The following is a 26,567-nucleotide window of genomic DNA, read 5'->3' as shown; positions in this document are numbered from 1 at the left end:
AAGACCTCTAGATAAACAGAAGTGTCCACCTCCGGCCCCTCCAAGCCTGTGCCAGCACCCCAGGGCATCCAGAAGTAGGGAGAGCCAGTCAGCCAGCCAGCCGGGCACACACACAGTTAATCCTCAGCGGCTGCTGTTTGGATAGAAAGCGCTAGGAGGCTAGGAGCGTTCTAGGCTCCTCTGAAGCTCACATCTGGCTGGGGTTGGCGCTTTGTATTGGTCTCTCTTTCTTCCTCTCTTCCTCTACTTTTGAGAGGAACCACGTTTCCGCTTCTGGTCAAAGAGACCTTGGAGGCAGCTGAGGAGATAAAGGTGTTGGGTCTGCTGTGGCTTGCACCTCCCCCTTCCCTCCTCCTTAAGTGTTTCCCCCTGGAGACTTTTTTCTCCCTCGGGTTCTCTCTCTCTCTCTCTCTCTCTCTCTCTCTCTCTCTCTCTCTCTCTCTCTCTCTCTCTCTGCTTGACACGTCCGTGCTTCCCCTCTGACCTAGCCTAGAAAAGGCTCAGCCCCTGGGCGATGCTCTAAGAGACAGCTCCCGGAGAGCCCTGAGAGGCGGGAGGATTCGATTGACACAGCCGGCTCAGCTAGAAGGAGGTAGGTGGCCTGGTCATCGGACAAACCGGGAAGGACTCGATGCCTCTGCGCTCCGTCTTCGTCTTCGTGGCTTCATCTGGGTGTCCTAGCATGACTGAGTGGACGCTTTCTCTGGAGTGAGATGTGACGTGGAGCTTATGGCAAGGGGGCAGACAGAGCAGAAGTTTGGGGGACAGCATTGAGCTGTTCTTGCTAATTCCCCCCTTGCACAGACTGGCTGTGCAGAGGCAGCCTATTGGGGCTCCCTGGAGCGTGCAGGGGGCGGGCTCTTTGGTGGATAGGATGCTGACAGGATCAACTGCACATTCTTCTACTGTTTTGTGGGGTGTCTCTCTTTCACCTGGATGCTCTTTAGAGGGTGTGGAAGGAGAAAGAGCATCTCTGTTTCCAGCTCGCACCGACCCTTGCCTGTCCGCATCACCTGAGACAGCTAGGATCCAGGTTTGTCCCATCTGTCAGTGGTCAGCTGGAGACCCAATACTGAACAGGAAGTGTGGACTTTGGCCCCTTCTTCTAACAGTCTCGCTGTTCCTGGAGGGCATCCAGCTTGGGCAGGAAAAAACAAATATCCCTTCTCCATGTGGACCTTCCTAGGAAGTAAAAGAGCTGCCTATGGTGCTAGAAGTAGCCCTGAGCTAGGGCTGCAGACTCTACGATGCCCCAGGACCTTTGCTCAGCCTGTGTCCACCTAGACTCACAAGTCTGAGCATCCTGCTGTAGATGTAACTTACCGGTTAACCTGAGTCCCACCTATTTTAGCCTTGCACCCAGCCAGGCTGCTGCTCCCTGTCCTGGGGAGCTAGACTTCTGGGGGAGCCTCCTCCCATCCACAGTTACTTCTGGCTCCGCCCTTGTCTCTCAGAAGGTGGGAGGGAGCTGCCTCTCTGATTCCTTTCTGCTCCCTCCTTCCCTATTTCTTGGAATGGAGACCACGGAACATGCTTCTCCAGCTTTGACAACAGGGTTAGGGATGTGGTTCAGAAGCAGGGTGTGTAGTGTCTAGCGTATGAAAGGCCGGGGTTGCATCTCTAGTAGTGGAAACAGCAACAACCAAATACCCACTTTGAGTATATTGGCTCAAGACTGTGAGGCAGGAAGGCTGCGGCCAGTCTGAGCCATCCTGAGCCAGATGGGGGCTGATGAGTCTTCTGACAGCCAAGGCTATAGAGTGAGACTCAGTTTCAAAGTAACCAAACGAAAGACACGGAGACTAGCTGTTTCAAAGTAACCAAATGAAAAGAAAAAAACAACCACGGAAAAAAGAAAAACTGAGAAATGTCACTGGGATCCCCCTGGGAGTAAGTGAAGTCCTTAGAAACTGCCCGCCTCTGCTTTTTATAGTGCACCAACCGTGGGCTGCTGTGTGGGAGGAGCTGTGTGGTCTCTACCAGCCCCCCCCCCCCCAGTGCTCACTGGAGAGGAGGGGAACCTGCAGAGGGAAGCAGAAGACTGGGAACAGGGGATCCTCGTGCCTCACGGCTCTGCCTAAAGACCTGCCCCAGGCCCTGCAGCCTACCAGGAAGCTTCCCAGCTAAATCTTCCCTTTCCAGGACTCAACTTGGATTCTCTGCCCAGGCAGGGGACACGGCTTTTTAACCGTCTCATTTACTGCCTAGAAACTCATTCATGTACACTCCCTGCTCAGCCCCTGCTGAGAACTCAAAAGAGGTGTTCTGAGGTTCATGAAGGCCCAGGAGCCCCTTCCCCCAGGAGTGGGCAGGCCCCACCGCTGGCCTGTCTTAGAGAGTGAGGCCTGCTCATTCCTGGCTGTAACCTCCCTATTCAGAGCAACGAGCACAGCATTAATTTTTTTTCTGAACACACTCCTTTCTGTTATTTTTCCTGGTGCCCGCCCCTCCGCAACCCCCCCCCCCCGTAATTAGCATGACTCATAAACCAAGCATTCTGGCATTGAGCTTCATCCATCAAAACAAAGATGAAAAGAATTTCGTAGAAACTATGGGTTCACTCGGGACACCCCTCTCTCACTGTTTCTTACCCACAGCTGAGTCAGGGCCTTTGGTGGGTCACAGTTACTAGGGCTGAGGGTGGCTGAGGCTCTAGGGTTTAGGTGACGCTGAGGTGACAGTCTGAAGCCAGAAGGGCAGGTCAATGTCCACTGGAGGCTGCAGCCTCTGACTGACCACCACCCTCTCTGGACTGGGAACAGCCTGGGCTCCAGCCTTGAAGGACCCAGAAATACTGGAATGTGGGTTGTAGCTCCTAGGGACTGGTATTTTCTCCGGTTGTAGTCACTGAAAATCTGCCTTTCACTAATGTCAAGTGACACATAGTGGCTATCTAGACAGGACTTTGCCACCTCTTTGACTCATTCACAAGGTGCAAGAGACATTCTGGCTTCTCTAGAGAGAAGTTTACTGAAAGCCGGTGAGCCCCACAGGCACTCTGGCGCTGGCTCTGGCTCTCAGGGCCCTGCCCTGGGTCCTTGCCCTGACAGGACCTCTGATGGTGACTGCAGTCTTGGAGGCCTTCAGAAGTGGTTTCTCTTTTCCTCCTTCCCAGGCATGGAGGGACATGCTGGATCCCTACAGGCCTTTTTGGTTTGTGGAGGAACTGGCCTGTACGCAGGGTGAGGCCTCTGAACCTGGAAGGGCACTGTGTCTTAGAATCCTGGTTAAATAGCAATGGTGTGATACCAGTGTGGCCAGCAGTAGCTCTTCCTGTACTAGCTGGTACCCATTGTGAGATACCCACCCTGACCTCACTGCCCCCATCACCACTGACCACTGGGCATCCTAGCCTGTTTCGGAGGCCTTTGCGTATCTACAGTCACCTCCTTGGGCACCTGCCCAGGCACACCATTGGTACTGCATTAAGGCCTCTGTGTCTTACCATCTTCCTGGCTGAGGTAGGAATTTTCCTTGAAATGAGACAGTTGACCAGCAGACAGCCTGCAGGCAGCAAGCCCGAAGCCCAGGCATCAAGGATGAGGGAGGAGCCAGGAGAGGAGAGCAGCGTAGAGAAGCCAAGCTCCTGGTGCCCAGGGCTGGGCCAGACATGCTTCTGGCTGCTGTGGCCACATGTGGTGGAGCACCTCCCATCCTGGGGCTGGAGCTCTTCCCCACCATGGGGCATCTGCTTACCAGCTGCCTGTTGCCCTGGGTACCAAGGGAAGGAGAAGATCCTCCTGGGGGACCGTCCGACCATGGGTGGGCCTGAGGCAGATGCAGGCCAGAAGCCAGGCTGGGTCTGCAACTTCCTTCCTTGCATTACCGGGGCTGGTTCTTCCGACATAGCGTTGTTAGCACCAGGGCCTGAGCCCCTGAAAGCTTCAACAAGCTAGACCAATTACAGGACCAATTACAGGAGCAGGCAGGATAATTTAGTATGGCCACATTGGGAAGAACAAATAAAAGAGGCCCAGTGGCCTCCGAGTCTGTCTCTGGGGTCCCAATGTGAGGTTCAGATGTAAACAGAGACAAAGTATGCAGAGCTAAGCTGTCCTGGCCAGGGCATGGCGGTTCTGCGCACCGCTGACCCTTCATTGCTTCCTTCTCCAAGTAGGAGATGGGGTGGGAGTGGAAATCCCAATTTCACAAGGTCCACTGTCCCAAGAGTCAAAGGGAGAGGCCCACGTGTCTGTCTGGAATATCTTCATTTCTACCAGGATACCGAGCTGGGTTCTGATCACTGAGTTCTTGTGGAAGATGGGGAAATCTGGAAGGTTTTTGGTATCATGGAGCTTCTGAGTCTTTTGATATACAAAGCCTCTCCCTCCAGAGCCTGGGGCCTCTTCTAAAGGAGGTACAGGGTCTGAAGCGCCTGCATGAGAGTTGACCAGCCACAGCTGCTGGGGGAGGGGTGGGGGCTGCTGGAGAGGTGACTAGGCTCAAGTCCTAGAGGCTACTCTGTGTGTGTGTGTGTGTGTGACAGAGACAGAGACATAGAGAGACAGAGACACACACAGAGACAGAGAGACAGAGACACAGAGACACAGAGACACAGAGAGACAGAGACACAGAGACACAGAGACACACAGAGACAGAGATACACAGAGACAGAGATACACAGAGACAGACAGAGAGACAGAGAGACAGAGACTAGGCTAGAGCCCTGGAGGCTGCTGGGGGCTGACTAGGTTAGAGCCCAAGCCTCCTCTACCCTGTGGTCTCCTACAGTCTGCACACGTCCAGAGTGGATCCTCTGGTGCTGTCCATTCATAACTGAGCCCTTCCCTCAGGAAGGATTCTTCATGCCCCTCCTTCTGGCCGATCATTGGGATGTGGCTTTGGGGTCTTGAAATTCTGCATGCACATTAGTTTTTCTTGTTGTTGTTGTTATTAACAGGTTCTTTCCATGTTTGTGGGACTTGCCTGGAACCCAGTATGTTCTCCCAGGCTGGCCTTGAACACCACACAGTCCTTCTGGCTTTGATCTTCCCTGATGACTCAAGGGGCTGGCATTTGGTGTCAGCCTGCCACCACCTCAAAGATTTGTGAACATTGAACCAGGAAAGCCAGTGATGGGTCCTTCCTGGTGCCCATATGATACTCAGCAGTCCTCTGCTGGGTAAATGAAGACCAACGGTCTTCTCACGGGTGGCTGCGTGTGTCCCAGCTGTCACTAAGCAAGCCAATCAGGTGGGCACCCCAAACCATAGCCCGATGTGTGGGAGTGGCCAATGCCCGAGGGAAGGTCAGCATCCTCCTGCCCCAGATACTGCTAACATCGGCCCACTGCCTGGCCCGGGGTGTGTTGCAGGCATTCATAAACAAATGTTTATTAAGGAGTAAAAGGATGTGGGCCTTAGGCTTCAGCAGGAGGATGACGTGTTTCTCAGTGGCTCCGTGTGAGCCACAAACGCTTTACAATCCCTCCCTCCCCACTGCCTGTCAACTTTCCTATGCATAGCCAACTTTCCTGGAATAAACAAAAGGCTCTCTTGGTCCCCAGGGCGGGGCTTATTTTGTCCTCTCTAAGTGGAAAATAATGTGTACTTACTGCAAGGGAAGAGATGGGATTGTTACAGGCAGAAAGAGAGAAACCCAGAGAAACCCAGGTAGGAGCATATCTACAGTGTGGTTCCCAGCTCCGCCCCCCTCCCCCCTCCCACCCCGTGGTGGCTGTTGGGAGCAGCTGGGTGAGTGGGCTTCAGGGTCACTGCTGTGGGTGGGGATGCCACACTTAACCTGTGTTTTCCCTCCTTATGGTTCTAGAAACTTCTGAGCCAATAAATAAGGTACCCTTTTGTGCTAATTGCCGCTGCTGGTGGATCTGTGCTCCTGGACCCCCAGCAGGTTCCCCCTTCTCTCCCTCCTTCATCTCTCCTTCCTCCTCCTTTAGACAGAACCAGTCTTTTCTGGTCAGTACAGCCCCGTACTTCCTGAGGGTTGAGTTTGCCTCTAATCAACAAGCATGGTCTTCGTTTTCCACCCAATTGATTACTGTCATTTATCTGATCTGTCTTTCCGGTGGCCTCTGGAGTTCTTAACTTTGGTGCAGAACTGGATGGAGTCTTAGAAACAGGGGGCTTTCTGAGTGCGGAGAAAGGATTTGGGAAAGGGTAGCTCCAGGCTCTAGCGAGATTCAGAACGCAGGCCATCTTTGATTGCATTTGGGTCTCACTGTGCAAGATTGGGATTGACTGCAGTAAAAATGAACATCGTGTGTGTGTGTGTGTGTGTGGGAGGGTGTGGGGGTGTATGTGTGTGTGATGTGTGTGTGTGTGGGTGTGTGTGTGTGTGGTGTGTGTGTGGTGTGTGTGTGTGTGGTGTGTGTGTGTGGTGTGTGTGTGGTGTGTGTGTGTGTGTGTGTGTGTGGTGTGTGTGTGTGGTGTGTGTGTGTGTGTGTGTGTGGGGGTGTGTGTGTGTGTGGTGTGTGTGTGTGGTGTGTGTGTGTGTGTGTGTGTGTGTGGTGTGTGTGTGTGTGGTGTGTGTGTGTGTGTGTGTGTGGTGTGTGTGTGTGGTGTGTGTGTGTGTGGTGTGTGTGTGTGTGTGGTGTGTGTGTGTGGGGGTGTGTGTGTGTGGTGTGTGTGGGGGGGTGTATGTGTGTGTGTGGTGTGTGTGATGCTGCACTGGTGGGGGGGGTGGGGGAGGTGCTGCAATGGCTGAGTGGCTGCTGATTTTGAGGATTCAAGCTCTGCTCCCAGCACCCACACTGGGCGGCTCACAAACAACTATAACTCTAGCCCAAGGGATTTGGTGCCCTTTACATATACAGCGTGCATGCACACACACCAAAAATAAATATTTTTTTGCCAGATGCCAGAGGGCATAGCAATGAAACAGCTCCCATCTCCCAGGAGTTCATAGTTCCTGGGACCGAGATCAGGATTAGATGCTGAGGCAGAGGCAATAGTGTCAGGTAGGAGTCCAGGAGGCTTGCTAGCTAGGTAAGGCTGCTTCTAAAGACATGGCTGTGGGTGGGCGTGGCAGTTAAGAGGGCCATCCATCTAAAGACCCAGAATGGCTGCAGGTGGCTGAGTGATGGGGGAGGGGAAGTCCACGCTGACACTCAGGATTTAAACACCCCGTTTCCTGACACACCAGATACCCTTGAAGTCAAGAGCCATGCTCCCATTTTAAAGCTGCCTCTGGGAGAGCGGCTGGTGGTAGGCAGGGAGTCCGTGGACCAGCTGGGAAAGCCTTGGTGCAAAACACAAGAGGCACAGACCCCTGGAAGCTTGGCTTAGATGTGGAAGATGAATGGAAAGCGTGGATTCTAGCAGCTTCCCCAGTGATGTCTTTCACCCAGCTGCTAGCCGTAGGGGAAGAAAAAAATGTGGATCGTGGAAACAGGAGGAGGGGATGAGTTCATTGGGGGTATGAGGGTCTCCTGGCAGGGCAGACCAGGGTCACCAAGCAGACATTTGGGGACTCAGATGAAAAGCCTCACTGGCTAAAGGCATAGTCAAGAAAAGCCCAGGCAGCCGGGCCGCCCAGTCTGGTGGCCTCTTTGTCTGGTGAGAAGTGAGAAAACATCTGCCATCAGACCTGAAGTTTTATTGTTTAGTCTTAGCTAATTGAAACAGCCCTGTGTGGCTGGCGTGTTGGGGAGCACAGACTTGGACCTCAGCACCACTACTGGGTGAGAATGGGGTTGGGGTGATGTCAGTTGAAGGCACGACAGGCAGGAAGGGTTTGGAGCCGGAGAGGCTAAGAGCTGAGGAGGCAGCCTGGGAAAGCAACTGTTTTGTGGGGAGACCAGAAGGGTCGATCCATGGGAAGACTTCATAAGCCTATAAACTCAGCGTGGGGGAGCCAAAACAGGATGGTGGTGAATTCAAGGCCAACCTGGGCTATATAACAATTCAAGGTTAACCTGGGCAATATCATAAGAGACTATCTTTCTCCCTCCCTCCCTCCTTCCTTCCCTGTCTCTCTCCCTTCTTCCTTCTCTTTGTCTCTTCCTTCCTTCCTTCCTTCTTTCCTTCCTTCTTTCCTTCCTTCTATAAGGAAGGGTGAACCCAATAGACAGAGTAGACAAGAACCTAGTGCAGAAGAAGTGGTCCAAACTGGTATGTCTTTTGAAGACTTATTTTTATTCTTAAATATATATATGCTACATGTGTGTAGGTGCCCTGGGGCCAAAAGAGCGAACCAGATCCTATGAAGCTGAAGTTATAGGGGTTGTACTGGAAACTGACCTTGGATCTCTGGAAGAGCATGAAGTCCTCTTAACGGCTCGGCTAGCCAATCTCTCCAAGTAGACAGTTTAGTAGACAGTTTAAAGACAGTTTAGTAGACAGTTTAAAGAACTCACACCAGGCATGGTCTCTTATGCCTGCAATCCCAGCACTCAGGAGGGCTGAGGCAGGAGGGTCACCGTGAGACTGAGTCTATGTAGTCAGTGGGTTACAGAATGCAAACCTTTTCTCAAAAGGATAACAACAAAATAAGTAACTAAAGCACCTGGGACATCGCAAAGAACTTGGTTCTGCCGGGGGGTGAGTACGGCGTGAACAGCCTGGGCATGGATAGACAGAAGCAGTGAAATTGACAGTTGCTGGGCAAATCGCACTGCTGCCCTAGTAGCTGCTTGGTAGAGGGCAGTGTTCCCTCTTGCAGACAGCCTCAGGCGGCTCCTGTGAAGTGCTGGGGATATCCAGGCTTGGGCTAACCAGACAAAGGCTAGTTTGTGCTGCTTGCAGAGGGCTGGGCATGTTGGAGCCCAGGCACAGAATCTTCAGGTTCTTTCCTTTCTGGGTCTTGGGAGTAGTCAGCCTCCAGGACAGCATCATTCCTGGTGCCAAAGAAATGGGCCATGGGCCAGGCCACCTGCAGAGTGAAGCCCTGGCACAAGCCCCTGGGGCCTCTTTTCTCTCAGATGGTCTTAAAGCTTCCAGTCAGAGGGAGCTCAGCTGGGAGGTGACCTAAGGACACCTGAGATCTTTGTCCCCTGAAGGATGCAGAGTCCTGCAGGCTGGGCTGGTCAGGTACCTCCAGGCTAGAGGCCTGTCTACCACATGGCAGGGTCTGGACAGACTGAGGCCTGCTTTCTGCTGGGTCTCCTTGAACTGGTGCAGGTGGAGTGGGGGTGGGGGATGCTTTAAGATGGGAGAGCTCCTGGTCTTTCTTCTCATGGTTTTGCCCCAAACAAGATCTCACCTTCCATCCAGAGCCAGAGAGACTCCTTTGCTCATAAGCTGGCTGTCCTGAAGGAAGCCACCTTCTCCATCCGTGGGCTTTAGAGAAAACTCCAAACCTTAAAACGTAAGCTTTCTCCAAGACAGGAACAGGAAAGGATATCCAGGCTCTGGAACACATGTGAGCTCATTCCCCAAAAGGAGTCCTGGCTCCCTAGCTGTCTCCCTTAAGCTTAAGTTGGGGGAAGAGATAGAGTCTCAGACCAGCATGGCTGGCAGGGTCACAGCAAGGAAATCATGTTGAAGAGGTTTCTACAACAAGGCATGAACACGGCTCACGGACCAACTGAAAGTCCCTCTACCACCCTCTTGCTCATCCCAAGTTTGGGTGTTTGACGGATAATGATAACATGGAGAAGCAAGGACCTAGGAGCTGATGTATGCCACGTGCTAAGAAAGGACACAGGACTTTGCACCTCGATGCAGCATGCTCTCTTCCTTGGCTGAATCCTGTGCTCTGTGATCTTCGGTGGTTGAAATCGATTCTACCCAGTGTCAAGTGGAGACTGAGAAATCCCTGGGCTCCCAATGTTTGAGAGGACTTTGGAGGCAAAGGTGGACACATGCCTTGGAAGAACAGTAACGGTGGGTGGTGGCCATGCGGTGCTCAAAGAAAGAGAGTTCTGATGCTATGCTTGCTCAATGTGGCCTGGAGCTTGGAGTGTTAGGTGCAATGTGGTGGGATCCAGTCCTAGGGTGCAGGGTGCTGGGACCCAGTGCTCTCTTCTGCCAAGGCTTCCTGAAACCTGAGTGTGAAGCTTTAGGGTAGTGTCCAAGCCCCAGCAAAGCTGGACAAAGATGCTGGCTTTCCTTGTCTGGGAGGCAGCCAGAGCCCCTGGAAAGCATCTGGTGGGGCCAGTGGCAGGAAGGACAAACGACCTTCAAGGCTCCGAAGGAGGCCTGCTGGTGGGTTAGATGTGCCGGATACAAGGGAGGAAGGAATCTAAATGACTCCCAGATTTCAGGTTGTTTGTTCATGGCTCCTGCTTCCTCCCCCGCTGGCCTCGTTTTAATCTAGAACAGAGTTCCCCCTTGGAACTGGCAGCCATGCCAGACATGTAATGTACTTTCCAATATGGCAGCAATACCGCTATGCACGCAATTGTCTAGAGCTTGGGAGGCGACTGACACTTAGGCATGCCTGGGGAGCAGAACTTTGGATTTCATTTTATTATCTTTTCCTTTTTTGCAAACAGAACCCAGTACCTTGCACCTGTTAGCCAAGTGCTCCACCACGGATCTAAATCCCAAGCCACCTTGAAATAGTCTCACCAAGAAAGCCAGACTAGTCTTAGATTTGAGATGTTTAGGTCGAGGCAATAGCCCATTCCATAAAGTCCTTTCATTAAAAGCATAAAGACAAGAGTTTGGTCAGCAGAACCTGTGTAAATGTGAGCGTGGTGGCCTGCTGGAATTATCTCAGTGATAGGAGGGCAGCCCTCAAAGTCCTGACTCTGTCCCCTCCTAGTGCATTCTGGGATAACAGGTATGTGCCCCATGCTTCATGCTTGGCTTGCGTCTTGTTTTCAATACCACAATGGCCACAGCTTGTGAGAGCAAAGGTCTAGAACTATCCCTGCTCACCGTTCAGCCTCAAGCATTGGTTTGTTTCTCTCCCTGGACTGTATGTCGTGTTCCTGAGATACGGACTACGTTAATTTATGGTTGAATCACCCCCACCGCACCCCTAGTTCTTGCACAATGCCAGGCCAATCTCTGAGCATTCCATAAGCCATGCCTGTGCTAAGTTGCCAACTGAGAGGGCGGCTCCGACTCGCCTTCCAAGGCGCCTGGCTACTCCGGGAGATTACAGGCTTCTTGCCTCTCTGAGCAGCTGCTTGCCCTGTGAGGATTACTAAGAAAACAGTGTTTACAAAATGCTTTTGTCAATGGCACTGAGCTGGGTGAGAAAAAAGGATACCAAGGCCAAACCCACTCAGGCAGCCTGACACACCAGGAGGCCTCGGTGTACACACACACACACACACACACACACACACACAGACGGGCCAGAAACAATAGGGCAGACTTTAAAGGAACATAAGGAAACTGACTTGTGGATGAATACTGTTTTCCGTAAAGGACCCACCACATGAGGTCTGGGAAGGGACAAAAAGTCCCAGCCAGGAAGTGCCCTCACGTGGCCGCCCTCCTCCAGGCCCTGTGAGTTACTCCTCTGCTTTCTTCTGCAAAGGGGGATTCCTGCTTTCTGGGGTGAAGGTTGGGTGGAAGTGGGCGGGGTGGGCTGAGGAAGGATGCTGGAACTTGTCTGTGGGACTTGGAGGAAGACGTAAGATAACGGTTTCCCATGCAAGTCAGCTCTCCTCAACAGAGAACAGGGATGGTTCAGGATGGGGTTGCCCTCAGTGATTGTTGCTGCAGCACAACCCAGAGACAGGCCATTCTGAATGGAAGAGAAAAAGGGAAAAGACATGGCTGCTCCTAGGTGTGGTGGAGGAGAGTTTATTGTAGATAAAGGGAGCATAGTCAGAGGCAGAAACATCTGGGAGCATCCAGAGTGGACATGACCCTGAGCCATGTGAGCAGAGGGGGGGGGCGGAGAGCAGCTACAGACCAAGTGGGGCAGCCTGGGCCAAGAGATTGTTCAAGAGAGTAGACATAAAGACCAGGCAACCAGCCGGGCAGTGGTGGCGCACGCCTTTAATCCCAGCACTTGGGAGGCAGAGGCAGGTGGATTTCTGAGTTTGAGGCCAGCCTGGTCTACAGAGTGAGTTCCAGGACAGCCAGGGCGACACAGAGAAACCCTGTCTCGAAAAACCAGAAAAAAAAAAAAAAGACCAGGCAACCAAAACTGTTGGGTTATTTAGGGAAGGGTGTCGGGGGAAGGGGAGCCCAGCCTCTGGGCTACAAGTAGGCACTGAGGGATGCTGGGAGAGCCCACAGGCAGGTCTGCTTTGAAATGTTTAATAGGCAGCCATATGTGTTTGTCCCCAGTTTGAGATCTAACAAGCATGAGTATGGACTGCTGGAGTGGGGTGGGGATGGGGTGGGGGTGTCACCCCTTGATCAGGATGTCCTACCCTTCTCTGGACCTGTCTTCCTGTGTGGAGCTTCACAGCAGGGAAGCTTCATTCTTTGCGGGGGAGACTCCTCTGTGCTAGGAACAGAGCGGTGATCCGTGGCCAGCTTTGGTTAGGTGTTGGGCAATATTGGTTTTTCCAAAAGTGACTGTAAGAATCGTATCATGATGAGGCTGACTTAGCCTTAACTTTAGTTAAATGATTGCTAAGACCGTATGGGGCAGGGGAGTATTTCAGCCTTGACTTGATTTGAAATTGCAAAAGAGGCTGTGTGTACGTGTGTGTGTGTGTGTGTGTGTGTGTGTGTGTGTGTGTACATGTGTGTGTGTGCTCACCTCACTGCCGTCGGCACAAGCCTTAAGGGCTGTTGCCCATCATGTCACATTTCTAGCCCGGCTCTGGGCACCCTATTTTCTGTCAAACATATTTAAAATTTCCTTTTCTGGATCAGAAAGACACATCAACCCTTGCATGGTGGCCGTAGCCCTGGTTCCTGGCTGGGGGTAATTTTGCCCCTGAGTGGACAGACAGGGCAGTTTCTGGAGTCATTGGTTGTTACAAACTGAGGAGGATGTTAACAACATTTGTGGGTAGAGCCTTGGATCCCACAAAGCACCTTCACATAAACCTGAGGGGATTTTCAGCTTCAGATGTCACAAAGTCAAGACCAAGAACCGATGAGGAAGGACAGCCAAAGGCAGCTTTGTGTCTGCTCCCATTCATATGGCCCCGAAACACACGTGGATTTTGATTGATACATATATCATGTATAGATGTATATATACATACATAATATATTCAGATTAATAGAAAATCTAATTTAAACTAGTATGGTGGTTCATACCTATAGCTGCCAGTACTTAGGAACCTGAAGCAGGAGAAGCAAGAGTTTAAAGCCAACCTGGGCTACACAGTGAGGTGGTAAAATGGCAAACCCAGAGCCAAACAGATCCAAGTTTAAAGAAAGGAAACTTTCCTTTTGCCAGATGCAAGCTTAGCACTTACAGGGGCAGGAGGATAATTATGAAGGTACCAGGGGAAAACAGGAAATACAGAAACAGAGAAATAAACAGATCAGGGAACTTAGCTGGATAAATATTTGTTGAGCACTAATGAAGTCCAGGGTACTGCAGGACACTTGGCTGGGCCAGGGACATCCATGTCTGACAGGGAGAGTCTCGAGGGCCAAGCAAAAGTCTCCGTGGCTGGAGACAACCTGATATATAAAACAACCATGGCGAAGGGTTTTTGCAGGTCAGGGTTGAGGAGCGTCTGGGAGAACGTGACAGAGCATAGCATGAAGCGGGTCTTGTTTGGGCCATTTGCACTGGTTCATCTGAGTTTAACTTGTCTGTGCTCCAGTGCAGTCAGACACCTAGGAGTAGGACCTAAGTCAGCAGTTCCCTCCCTCTGTCTTCTCACTGTGTGTGCTGTGCATATGTGTGCATGTGTGTGCTATGCATGCGTGTGTGTGTGCATGTGCATATGTGTGTGTGCAATGCAGGTGCATGCTGTGTTTGTGTGTGCTGTGCATGTGTGTGCTGTGCATGTGCATGTGCATGCTGTGCACATGTGTGTGCATGTGCATGTGTGTGCTGTGCATGTGTGTGTGTGCTGTGCATGTGTGTGCTGTGCATGTGCATGCTGTGCACATGTGTGTGCATGTGCATACGTGTGCTGTGCATGTGTGTGCTGTGCATGATGCGCATGTGTGTGTGTGCTGTGCATGTGTGTGCTGTGCATGTGCATGCTGTGTACATGTGTGTGCATGTGCATACGTGTGCTGTGCATATGTGTGCTGTGCATGTGTGTGCTGTGCATGTGCATATGTGTGCTGTGCATGTGTGTGCTGTGCATGTGTGTGCTGTGCATGTGTGTGCTGTGCATGTGTGTGCTGTGCGTGATGTGCATGTGTGTGCTGTGCATATGTGTGCTGTGCATGATGTGCATGTGTGTGTGTGCCGTGCATGTGTGTGCTGTGCATGTGTGTGCTGTGCATGATGTGCATGTATGTGTGCTGTGCATGTGCGTGCTGTGCATGTGCATGCTGTGCACATGTGTGTGCATGTGCATACGTGTGCTGTGCATGTGTGTGCTGTGCATGTGCATGTGTGTGCTGTGCATGTGCATGTGTGTGCTGTGCATGTGCGTGCTGTGCATGTGTGTTATGCATGTGTGTGCTGTGCATGTGTGTGCTGTGCATGTGTGTGCTGTGCATGTGCGTGCTGTGCATGTGCGTGCTGTGCATATGTGTGTGTGCTGTGCATGTGCGTGCTGTGCATATGTGTGTGTGCTGTGCATGTGTGTGCTGTGCATGTGCGTGCTGTGCATGTGTGTGCTGTGCATGATGTGCATGTATGTGTGCTATGCATATGTGTGTTATGCATATGTGTGTTATGCATGTGTGTGCTGTGCATATGTGTGTGTGCTGTGCATGTGTGTGCTGTGCATGTGTGTGCTGTGCATATGTGTGCTGTGCATGTGTGTGCTGTGCATGTGCGTGCTGTGCATGTGTGTTATGCATGTGTGTGCTGTGCATGTGTGTGCTGTGCATGTGTGTGCTGTGCATGTGCGTGCTGTGCATGTGCGTGCTGTGCATATGTGTGTGTGCTGTGCATGTGCGTGCTGTGCATATGTGTGTGTGCTGTGCATGTGTGTGCTGTGCATGTGCGTGCTGTGCATGTGTGTGCTGTGCATGATGTGCATGTATGTGTGCTATGCATATGTGTGTTATGCATATGTGTGTTATGCATGTGTGTGCTGTGCATATGTGTGTGTGCTGTGCATGTGTGTGCTGTGCATGTGTGTGCTGTGCATATGTGTGCTGTGCATGTGTGTGCTGTGCATGTGCGTGCTGTGCATATGTGTGTGTGCTGTGCATGTGTGTGCTGTGCTGTGCATATGTGTGCTTGCTGTGCATATGTGTGTGTGCTGTGCATGTGTGTGCTGTGCATGTGCGTGCTGTGCATATGTGTGTGTGCTGTGCATGTGCGTGCTGTGCATGTGTGTGCTGTGCATGTGCATGCTGTGCATATGTGTGTGCTGTGCATGTGTGTGCTGTGCATATGTGTGTGTTGTGCATGTGCGTGCTGTGCATATGTGCGTGCTGTGCATGTGCGTGCTGTGCATGTGCGTGCCGTGCATGTGTGTGCCGTGCATGTGCGTGCCGTGCATGTGTGTGCCGTGCATGTGTGTGCCGTGCATGTGTGTGCCGTGCATGTGTGTGCCGTGCATGTGTGTGCTGTGCATGTGTGTGCTGTGCATATGTGTGTGTGCTGTGCATGTGTGTGCTGTGCATGTTTGTGCTGTGCATGTGTGTGTTATGCATGTGTGTGCTGTGCATGTGTGTGCTGTGCATGTGTGTGCTGTGCATGTGTGTGCTGTGCATATGTGTGCGTGCTGTGCATGTGTGTGCTGTGCATGTATGTGCTGTGCATGTGCGTGCTGTGCTGTGCATGTGTGTGCTGTGCATTTGCATGCTGTGCATGTGTGTGCTGTGCATGTGTGTGCTGTGCATGTGTGTGCTGTGCATATGTGTGCGTGCTGTGCATGTGTGTGCTGTGCATGTGTGTGCTGTGCATGTGCGTGCTGTGCTGTGCATGTGTGTGCTGTGCATGTGCGTGCTGTGCATGTGTGTGCTGTGCATGTGTGTGCTGTGCATGTGTGTGCTGTGCATGTGCGTGCTGTGCATGTGCGTGCTGTGCATGTGCGTGCTGTGCATGTGCGTGCTGTGCATGTGTGTGCTGTGCATGTGTGTGCTGTGCATGTGCGTGCTGTGCATGTGTGTGCTGTGCATGTGTGTGCTGTGCATGTGCGTGCTGTGCATGTGTGTGCTGTGCATGTGTGTGCTGTGCATGTGTGTGCTGTGCATGTGTGTGCTGTGCATGTGCGTGCTGTGCATATGTGTGCGTGCTGTGCATGTGTGTGCTGTGCATGTGTGTGCTGTGCATGTGTGTGCCGTGCATGTGTGTGCCGTGCATGTGTGTGCCGTACATGTGTGTGCCGTGCATGTGTGTGCCGTGCATGTGTGTGCCGTGCATGTGCGTGCTGTGCATGTGCGTGCTGTGCATGTGTGTGCTGTGCATATGTGTGTGTGCTGTGCATGTGTGTGCTGTGCATGTGTGTGCTGTGCATGTGTGTGTTATGCATGTGTGTGCTGTGCGTGTGTGTGCTGTGCATGTGTGTGCTGTGCATATGTGTGTGTGCTGTGCATGTGTGTGCTGTGCATGTGCGTGCTGTGCATGTGCGTGCTGTGCATATGTGTGCTGTGCTGTGCATATGTGTGTGTGCTGTGCATGTGTGTGCTGTGCATGTGCGTGCTGTGCATGTGTGTGCTGTGCATGTGTGTGCTGTGCATGTGCGTGCTGTGCATGTGTGTGCTGTGCATATGTGTGTGTGCTGTGCATGTGTGTGCTGTGCATGTGTGTGTTATGCATGTGTGTGCTGTGCATGTGTGTGCTGTGCATATGTGTGTTATGCATGTGTGTGCTGTGCATGTGTGTGCTGTGCATGTGTGTGCTGTGCATGTGTGTGCTGTGCATGTGCGTGCTGTGCATGTGCGTGCTGTGCATGTGCGTGCTGTGCATGTGTGTGCTGTGCATATGTGTGTGCTGTGCATGTGCGTGCTGTGCATATGTGTGCTGTGCATATGTGTGTGCTGTGCATGTGCGTGCTGTGCATATGTGTGCGTGCTGTGCATGTGTGTGCTGTGCATGTGCGTGCTGTGCATGTGTGTGCTGTGCATGTGCGTGCTGTGCATGTGCGTGCTGTGCATATGTGTGTGTGTGCTGTGCATGTGTGTGCTGTGCATATGTGTGTGTGTGCTGTGCATGTGTGTGCTGTGCATGTGTGTGCTGTGCATGTGCGTGCTGTGCATGTGTGTGCTGTGCATGTGCGTGCTGTGCATGTGTGTGCTGTGCATGTGCGTGCTGTGCATGTGTGTGCTGTGCATGTGCGTGCTGTGCATGTGCGTGCTGTGCACATTCAGAGGTGTGCAGGAACACTTCTGTGAGTGGACATGAGAGTGTGTAGAGGCCAAAGGACAAACTCAGTTGTCCCTCAAGTGCCATCTGCCTTGCTTTTTGAGACAGGGCTCCCCATCGGCTTGGGGTTCGCCAACTTAAGCAAGTCTGGCTGGCCAGTGAGCCCCAGGCATCTGTCTGCTTGTCACCGATGTCATGATCCTGGGACTGTAAGCACAGGCCACCGTAGCTGGCTTTTACGTACTTTTATTTAGTGTGTGGTGGATTCTAGGAGTGGGACTCATGCCTTTGTGCCTGCAAGGCGAGCGCTCAACCGCGGAGAGCTCATCCCAAGCCCCCCTGTTCTCATTTACAAACGGCATACTAATGAATGAATATTGTCTCCCAGAAAGATTGGCCCTGGGATCACACGAGGCCTCGGTGGGATAGAAGTGATTAATGAGGACATGTTCTCATATCTACCCCTACCTCATGGGTCCGGAAAATTAATTGGAAGGATGTACGGAATCTCAGCCGGGTGCCTGGTGCCGCTGCAGGGCCTGTTAACTGCTTATCAGCCCAAACAGGACGTGGGTACTCCTGGCTACGGAGCAGGAATGCAGGGCTGCTGACAGGTGCCAAGGCTTGGGGGCGTGGCTAGGAGGTGGCACGCAAAGTGCTATCGGCAGACCCTTGGCAGCACTGGCGTGTGTTGAAAACACAGTGCCCGGAGGCCCTGCTCTGGTCAGCTGAACGAGAAGCTGAAGTTCACGAGGAGTCCTAGGTTTGAGAAGCCAAAGGCTGGACCATAGACTGAGATGTGTAGCCACAGGGAAAGAGAGGCAGGTTCTGCTTGTCCTAGGCCAGGACCTTAGAGATGACAGGTAGATGGGGCAGAGAATTTAAACAAGCACTTAAGCTCACCACACACTTCGTCTGCACTTTCTTTGGCCAGTGGTGGGGAAACACTGGGATCGGGGAGGGGCTTGAATGACGCACAGTCTCCATATTGGAAGAGATGGGGTCTAGCCTAAGCTTTTGCTTGAAAGCTGGGGGCTGTGAATTGGGATTGAGTTGAATGGATGCATGATGGTGCCTAAATTTAGTGCAAATGGATATTCGCTCAGCGCCGCCTGGTGGCAGAAAACAGCCACTGCCAGTTTCTGCCCACCAGCCCTTCTAGGGAGGGTTAGTTGTCCAGTACTCACCTGGAATTGGTTTTGCTCATTGTCAGGGGTCAGCAGGTGATGGGCTCTCTTTCCTGAGAGGCTGGTGCAGGTGATCCTGTGCTCAATGATTCAGCAGCTCTTGTGGAGGGGTGTGTGTGTGTGTGTGTGTGTGTGTGTGTGTGTGTGTGTGAGAGAGAGAGAGAGAGAGAGAGAGAGAGAGAGAGAGAGAGAGAGAGAGAGAGAGGTTGGGGGGGGGGTGGGCCAGGCAACGTTTGGCTGTTTCTCTGTGGTCCCTTCCTGACCCATGCCCTCTCCTTTTGTTTCGGCAGGAAGATGGGCTCTTGTGGACAGGGATTCATGCTGGGATGCTGCCTGCTGCTGGCTGTCACCTGGGGCCCCGCCCTGAGCCTTGTGCCACGAGTTCAGGAGGAACAACAGGAGTGGGAAGAGGCAGAGGAGCTGCCATCTCCTCTGGATCCTGTGACGAGGTGAGGGACTGAGGTAGCACGCTAACAGGGGCTCTCGATCTGATCAGGTCAAACGTGTGAGGTTTGGACTATTCCAGATGTGGGTTTTTTGAGTTACAAAAAGGCAAAGAGGAAGCTGAGAGGTGGTCCTAGGGAGGTGGATCCTGGAAGTCAGTGACTTGAGCATCTTGTCTGGTTCTGAGGATGGTGGTCCAAGGTAGCTGGTCTACAAGAACTTTACATTTCTGTCATGCCTTTAGCTTGGTCTCCCAAGAATAAGTGCTAGGGCTCTGGGAATGCATGTAGGCAGAAGGCAGGGGCAAGCGGCCTCAAGCAACTTCTTTATAAAATGGTGTTGCAGTCTAGAGGACTTGCTCAGGTTCATTTTCTCTGCCAGTTAAAGAACTAAAAAACAAACAAACAAAAACAGGAAAAAAATCAAGCACAAGTGGCCTCAGAGAAGTCTCAAATGCCACAGACAGCAGCAACAGTTGAAGAAAGGCGTTTGTTGGGGGCGAGGAAACACACACATGCAGCAGACACACAAAGAAAAGACCTTATGCAAAGCGGGGGGGGGGGGGTCTAGTCTCTTCCCAATGGCTGGGATGATTGACTGGCCTGTAACTGTAGGGTACCACGTCCTCATCTGGCCTTGAGCTTATTGAGAGAGCCCAACCACAGAAGCCTGCTGGTTGAGATACCAAGCCTACAAAGCTTTTGTTTTAAGCTGCCAGGCTTTTGTCTCAAGTCAGGAGGGCGAGGAGGAAGCTATCTTGGAAATTCAACACCTTTATTGTGGCCCCTCTCCTTATCTGTCTGCCTACCAGGGAGTTTGTCTAACCCCTAGCCTCTCACTAGGAATGCGTGCTGGTGAGGACGGACCCACAGACCCAGGGTCCCTTGAAAGGTTATAAAGGACTTGAGGGTGTCGTCCCTTGCCTTCATGAGTGTGACTTTCAGGGGTATAAAGGCCTAAGACTGTGGGAAATATTTTGTAGGGTCTTCAAACGAGAGGCTTGTACAAGGCTCCATGCCGACTTAGGGTTTCTTGCCCATTGGTTCAGTTTAATATGCAAGCTTCCAGGCAGAATTTGGGACCAAGACCCCAAGTCCTTTGTTTCTTCTTCCTCTCCTCTGTTTTCATTCAGCAAACATGAAGTAGCCGCTGTCAACCAGGCCATCTCCTGGGTTCTAGAAAAGCATATGGAGGACAGGCATTGGTTCCTAGAAATTCCAAGACCACAGGGAGACAGACACACATGATACAGTTGGGGCTCCAGAGTGGCTGCATCCACAGTACTGTACCAGGGTCCCCCTGGGTGTGGGAGAAAAAGGCAGAATGGTGTAGACTGAGGTAGGCGGGTAGTGCAGGATGGGAGGATGGTTTGGGGTGGTGGGAGCTGGGCCCCGGGCTTGCCTTCACGTCTGTACCCTCAGTGGCATACAGACCCAAGGCTATGGAAGATATTTTGTAGGGAGAGGCATGCACAAGGCCTCGTGTATGGGAAGTTTTAAGCCTGAGCCTGAGGCAGCTGAGTGTGAGGGAAACCCTCTTATGCAGCCTTCATTCTGGAGGGAATAGTGAGTCCTTCAGGAGAGGTTTGTATTCAAGGGATTTCTAGAAGGAACTATGGAGGGAAGCATAGAGAATGCATTGCTGGTGGAGAGACAAACTCTAGGACCGCTGTTCACATGGTGCATTAGAGTTGGTAAGGTCCCAGAATGGTCCTAGGGGTGCTTCCGGTAGGGGTTGACTCCCCAGGACTTGCTGGATATGGAGGGGGAGATCAGGGGGCAGAAGGCTCCATTCTGGTCACCAGAATGTATTGTAAAAAACATTTGGAAACAGTAGGTTTCAGAGTCCAGGAGTCGTTATGAGGCCTTCATTTCTGGACACAAGACACCCATGGAGCCTGTAAAATGGGGGTTAGGGGATGGAGACTTCCTGCACGAGGTCTAAACCTTAGGAGAGAGGTGTGAGTGTCTTTCTCCAGGAACTGGGTTTTTATGTAGTTGGAATCAGGGAATGTGTGGGTCCTGTTCCAGATGGTCTGGGGAGAGATTGGATCAGGGTTAGAGAGGGGCTGACTGGTCTGTGTCCCGCGGAGCCTCTGGGAGGAGAGCAAAGGGCAATGTTGCACATGGCCATGAGGTGGCGGTGTAGAGCCATTACCGTCCTGCTGCAGCCCAGAAGCACCTGGAGAGGAATTGAATGGAGACTTTACAAATGTGTTGCTGGTAGATGTGTTCCAGATCCATAGCCCAGTCCTTTACCACCGAAAGGACCTGGTCTTGAGGGCGTAGTTTCACCATCTAAGCCCTGAGGTCATTGGCATCTGTGTTATCTTTGCTTTGGATATATTACAACTAGTAGTGGGATATGTGTGTGTGGGGTGACTGTCTGCAGTTTGAGTCTCAGAATCCTCCCCCATGCCTATGCTAAACAGAGCTTGCATTTCTAGGGGAAGGGGTAGCAAGGTGAGGCAAGCCATGTGTCCACAGCTGCAGGAGAGAGCTCCCAACACAAACACTTCACAATTCTATATTGGTTTATACCCTCAGGCCTGAAGAAACACGGGAGAAGTATAGCCCCAGCCAGGGGGAGGGCCTCCCCACTTCCCGGTGCTACCGCTGCTGTGACCCCGGCACTCCTGTGTACCAGACAATTCCTCCACCCCAGATCAACATCACCATCCTGAAAGGTGAGAGGCTTCAGAAACGGTTTGGGGGCTGCTTCCCCGAGGCTGCTTTATGCACATGGAGAGGGAGATGTTGCTGGTCAGGGCTGGGCAGGAATAGTGAGTCACCACCATAGAGCAGACGTGGGCGACATCTGTAGGGAAGGAAGACATTTTGATTTTTGAGCTGTGATCCTGCTCCATGAACAGAAGAACCTTAGAGGGTGCTGGGGAGATGGCTCAGTGGGTAAGAGCAGAGCAAGAGGACCTGAGTTCAAATCCTCAGCACCCATGGAAAAGCTAGGTATAGCCACTTGTACCTGTAAACCCTGTAACCAGCATGGGGAGGGGCGGGGGAGGGTAGACTCTAGAGCCAGGCTTTCTGAAGCAGTAAGATTCATCGGGAGAGCTTACACTCGCCAAAAGGTGAGGGGAGGGAAAAGAGGGCACACACATCCTCTCTGGCCTCTCCAAGTGCCCATAGGGTGTGTATACACATATGTCACACATGTACACACACACCACACATACATAAAGAGGGGCCTCAGGGATTCTGCCCATCCCTATTTGCACAGGACTTGTAGACCCCTAAGTTCTTAATTTTGACTCAACACCTTAGGCATTTCTCTGAAATGCTGTGCCTGTCTCTCTAGATAACGTCACACAACCCCAGGGAATGCTTGCAACCTGGGCCCCCTTCCCCCCTACACTGAATCCTGACATCTGCGTTTACTCAGAGTGAGCCCAGGCCTGGCCACAGAGCCTGCCGCGTGTGGACAGACTCATATGTTCCTTTATCTCTGCCAGGACTTTCCAGAAAGAAACAGAGAAAGTGTGTCCTCTGGATGTACACAGGCCCAACTCTTGACAGTGAAAAGGTTATCTTTCGTTGATGCTAATGATGTGAGAAGCCAGACGCCCCCTTGCCCAGGAGCTTCCTGCTAAGGGGTGCCAGAGAGGATGCTGGGATATGGAGTCAGACTGCTGCCCGGGAGGCAGCTGCAGGCTGGCCTGCCTTGGGACTTCACATCTTCTTGTTCTCTCTTAGGTGAGAAAGGTGATCGAGGGGATCGAGGTCTCCAGGGGAAGTATGGCAAAATAGGTTCTACGGGTCCCAGGGGCCATGTCGGCCCCAAAGGGCAGAAGGGGTCCATAGGAGCTCCCGGGAACCACTGCAAGAGCCAGTACGCGGCCTTCTCCGTGGGCCGGAAGAAGGCTTTGCACAGTAACGACTACTTCCAGCCTGTGGTCTTCGACACAGAGTTTGTGAACCTCTACAAACACTTCAATATGTTCACCGGGAAGTTCTATTGCTATGTGCCGGGCATTTACTTCTTCAGCCTCAATGTGCACACTTGGAACCAGAAGGAGACGTACCTGCACATCATGAAGAACGAGGAGGAGGTGGTGATCCTGTACGCGCAGGTGAGCGACCGCAGCATCATGCAGAGTCAGAGCCTGATGCTGGAGCTGCGTGAACAGGACGAGGTATGGGTGCGGCTCTTCAAGGGTGAGCGGGAGAACGCTATTTTCAGTGACGAGTTCGACACCTACATCACCTTCAGTGGCTACCTGGTCAAGCCAGCCTCCGAGCCCTAGCGGACACCCCCTGTGGAGCTTCCACGGACTGCTGACCTTCTCGCCTGGCACCCGGCCTATCCCTGCATTCTACGGACACTGGAGTCCTGCCCCAGGCTGATCCCATCGTCTCTTTCCTCCATCCTGGCTTCCTTGGCCTTGGCTTCTTCAGTTTTGGTTTTTGACATGATGCCCTTGGCCACTGGGAAGCCCAAAGGACCGTGCGGTCCCAGATCTGGCTGCTAGTCTAAGCAGAGAGCTGCTGGCGGATGAAATCATTGGGCGGGGAGCCTGTGAGGATATTGGTGGACCTCCAACTCCTTCTGTGTACACAGCCTTAGACGACCCTGTGCTGTGTTGTCCCACAGGGTGCTCCAGAGCACAGCCCCTGTGTGCTCCCATTTCTGGACCCAAGTAAGCAAATGTCACAAGTTTCTTAGGAACGAAGTAAAGCAGAAAAGAGAAAGAAAGGTGGTGTTAGTTTTGGCTTTTCAGCCAGCTGGAGAGAAAGAGAGAGAGAGAGAGAGAGAGAGTGAGAGAGAGAGAGAGAGAGAGAGAGAGAGAGAAGAGAGGTTTATACTGGGGAAACTGAGGCACAGGAAAAGCATAAATGGCAACAGAGGAGTTGCAGTTTGTGGGTTTGGAAACCACGTCTGACTTAACTCTAGGCTATGTATGAGCTCTCCCGGGGACAGCAGGACTGACCTCCGAGCTCTGTTGACATGCTATAGCCTTGCCCAGGAACTTGTCAGTCCTTCTGAGCCACATTAGTGAAAGGGTTGAGGGAGGGCAGCAAGTGTCCTCTATGGTTGACTCTGGGCTGGTGGCAGCATCCTGCTTGCACCAACTCACAGGATCCTGACAGTGGCTGGGGATCTCAGGGACCTGTGCAGCTTTCTTTATAAGAAATAAAGCGCCTACTATGTCCTAGTACCTCTCTGCTCTGCTCTGCTCCACTTCCCCAGCCACTCCAGAACCCAGGGTGGGTGGGCTCTCTTGCCTGTTGGGGCATCAGTTCCCCATTTCTTTTTCCTGGTGGATTAACTATGGAAGGACCAGGGCTCTGATTTAGGTTCCATCAAACTGCCCCTCGCCATCCCCAGTGTCCTGCTTCCTTCCCAGTTCAGCATCCTGTCTGGGTACTTGATGCATTAACCTGCTAGAGCTGATGTGTCTGATAGACCTGTCCAGCCCCGACACAGCCCTAGCCAGCCTATGGCCATGTGAGAGAGAGAAACTTCCTTTGGATCCCAGAGCTGGGGTAGAGCTCTAAAAATCTACCTATTTCCGGGTCAATCACTAAGAGGTAGAAGAGGAAACAGGAAATGATGCATGTCCCACCCCCAGCTCAGACTCAGGGATGGCTGCAGGCCTGATTCTCTGATTGCAGAGAACCTGTGTTCTTTCCCCATCTCGCCCTATGTGGATCCCCAGGGCTTGGGTCACTGGATATCTGCTTTGTGCCAACTAGGCCTTGCTTGCTGCTTCCTGGTGGCCCTTGGTTAGGATCCCTCTCTTCTCTTTCCGGAGCTCAATGTGTGCATATGCCACCTCTGAAGGGGCTTCTGCTGATCACGCTCTCCAAGCCACTTCCCACGGGTGTGCCTACAGCAGAGGCTGCTGCCTCCTGTGCTCTATCCTGCTCTTTCAAGAAAACATTAAACTTGCCATGGCAATCCACAGCAAGCTGGCGTCTTTGTCTGCTCATTGGATAGAGTGCTCCTTCCCTCCTCCCCATCTAGAGTGCTCCTCCTTCCCTCTTCTCCACCTAGAGTGCTCCTCCTTCTCTCCTCCCCACCTAGAGTGCTCCTCCTTCTCTCCTCCCCATCTAGGGTGCTCCTCCTTCCCTCTTCCCCACCTAGAGTGCTCCTCCTTCTCTCCTCCCCACCTAGAGTGCTCCTCCTTCTCTCCTTCCCACCTAGAGTGCTCCTCCTTCTCTCCTCCCCACCTAAAGTGCTCCTCCTTCTCTCCTCCCCACCTAGAATGCTCCTCCTTCCTTCCTCCCCACCTAGAGTGCTCCTCCTTCCCTCCTCCCCATCTAAAGTGCTCCTCCCTATCTAGAGTGCTTCTTCCCTCCTGTCCATCTAGAGTACTCCTTCTTCCCTCCTCCCCATGTAGAGTGCTCCTTCCCTCCTCCACATCTAGCACCCACCCTTCTGCTTATTAATCCGATGGAGTCCTCAGCTTTATACTCAGGGACCTGCTGGGGCCCACATTGTTGTGGGATCCACTAAGATCCACTCAGGAGACGTTGATCTCCTGAGTATGGAGCATCTAGAGCTGCCCAGTGTGTGGACAGGCATGGAGACTCCCAGACGGTAGGAGTTTGTTCTTCTGCACTGGAGCGTGACCAGCAGGTAGCTCCTGGGCTGGCCTGGAGCTTGGACAACTAAATGACCATCCTGGGGCTGTGTCACAAAGACTCAGAAACCAGGAGGCTGCAAACAGACAAATCTCTTCTCATAGTTCTAGGAGTCAGAGTTCAAAATCCAGATGTGAGCAAGGCAGTTGTCATAGCACTGACTGGGGGACCATGCTTCTCGACATCTGTATCTCCAGACACTCCTTGCCATATCACTTCAGCCTTCCTGTCCTGACTCCACATGACCTAGACACAGCGTGTCTTCCTTTCAAAGACACTTGGAACTTCATTCAGGGTCTCCTTAAATCCAGGACTCACTCTCTCCAGATTTAATGCAAGCACATCTGGTAAAGGGTTCAGAAAATGAACACACTGACAGGTGCCAGAGACCAGGGTGTGTATGTCTCTTTTGGGAATCACAGTGAAGCTTGCTGTGGCAACTCATGGGTTTGGACACTTAACAGTCTCTCTTTGTCCCTGTGGTGAAGGGCAGGCGCTACTTCTTTTCACTACTGGCCAACAAGGTCAGTAGCCACCCCTTCCTTTCCAGCTACCAACAGCTGGCTTGGAAGCTGGAGCCAGCAGCTTGGCAAACAGCTGGCCTTCTGCCTTTGCCTGGTGTTAAAAGCCCATGTGGCCATGCTTGGCCTTGGGATGGGGCCAAAACGGAGCAGGTGGGCACAGGACCCTTTCTTATTAAAAAGCAAGCTCCTTTCTCCACAGTATAAAGGCTGTGGGCAGAGAGGGGCCTTGCAGTCACCTGGACGTGGGCTCTGGGGCTTTTCCCAAAGGGGCCTAAGAAGGAAAGCCTCAGCCTCACTCAAGGGACACTGTCTTGTGACCTGTGAATATTTGATCCACAGCTGGTCCAGCCACCATGGGAAAGAAGGTGGCATTTGCTCTGGTGCCCAAGTGATCCCCATGACGGATGTCATGTAGACCAGGCTGATGTTAAACTCACTATATGATAAGCCTGACCTTGAATTCCTGATCCTCCTGACTCCACGTCCTGAATGCTGGGATTACAGGTGTGCCCCATCATGCCTGACCTTTTCAAATGTTAGCATATATTAATTATAGATAATAAAGAGTTTCCTTATGACATTTGCATACA

General features: G+C 52.3%; 1 protein-coding gene across 2 annotated transcripts; it reads left to right on the top strand.

Annotated features, from left to right (window-relative positions):
- The first annotated feature begins 174 nt into the window (after positions 1–174).
- On the top strand, positions 175–26,567 carry C1qtnf1 (C1q and TNF related 1). Of its 2 annotated transcripts, none has more exons than XM_034507970.2 (4): positions 175–592; positions 18,698–18,856; positions 21,398–21,537; positions 22,562–26,567. In XM_034507970.2, the coding sequence occupies exons 2-4, from the start codon at positions 18,702–18,704 to the stop codon at positions 23,110–23,112; spliced, it is 846 nt and encodes a 281-aa protein (XP_034363861.1). In that variant the 5' UTR covers positions 175–592; positions 18,698–18,701; the 3' UTR covers positions 23,113–26,567. The 2 variants fall into 2 exon arrangements, with proteins under 2 accessions (XP_034363861.1, XP_076791493.1); XM_076935378.1 differs by lacking the exon at positions 175–592 and adding an exon at positions 5,558–5,612.

Source organism: Arvicanthis niloticus, chromosome 6, assembly GCF_011762505.2.
Source record: "Arvicanthis niloticus isolate mArvNil1 chromosome 6, mArvNil1.pat.X, whole genome shotgun sequence".
NCBI classification, from domain to species: Eukaryota; Metazoa; Chordata; class Mammalia; order Rodentia; family Muridae; genus Arvicanthis; species Arvicanthis niloticus.
This window is presented reverse-complemented; position numbering and strand designations above follow the sequence as displayed.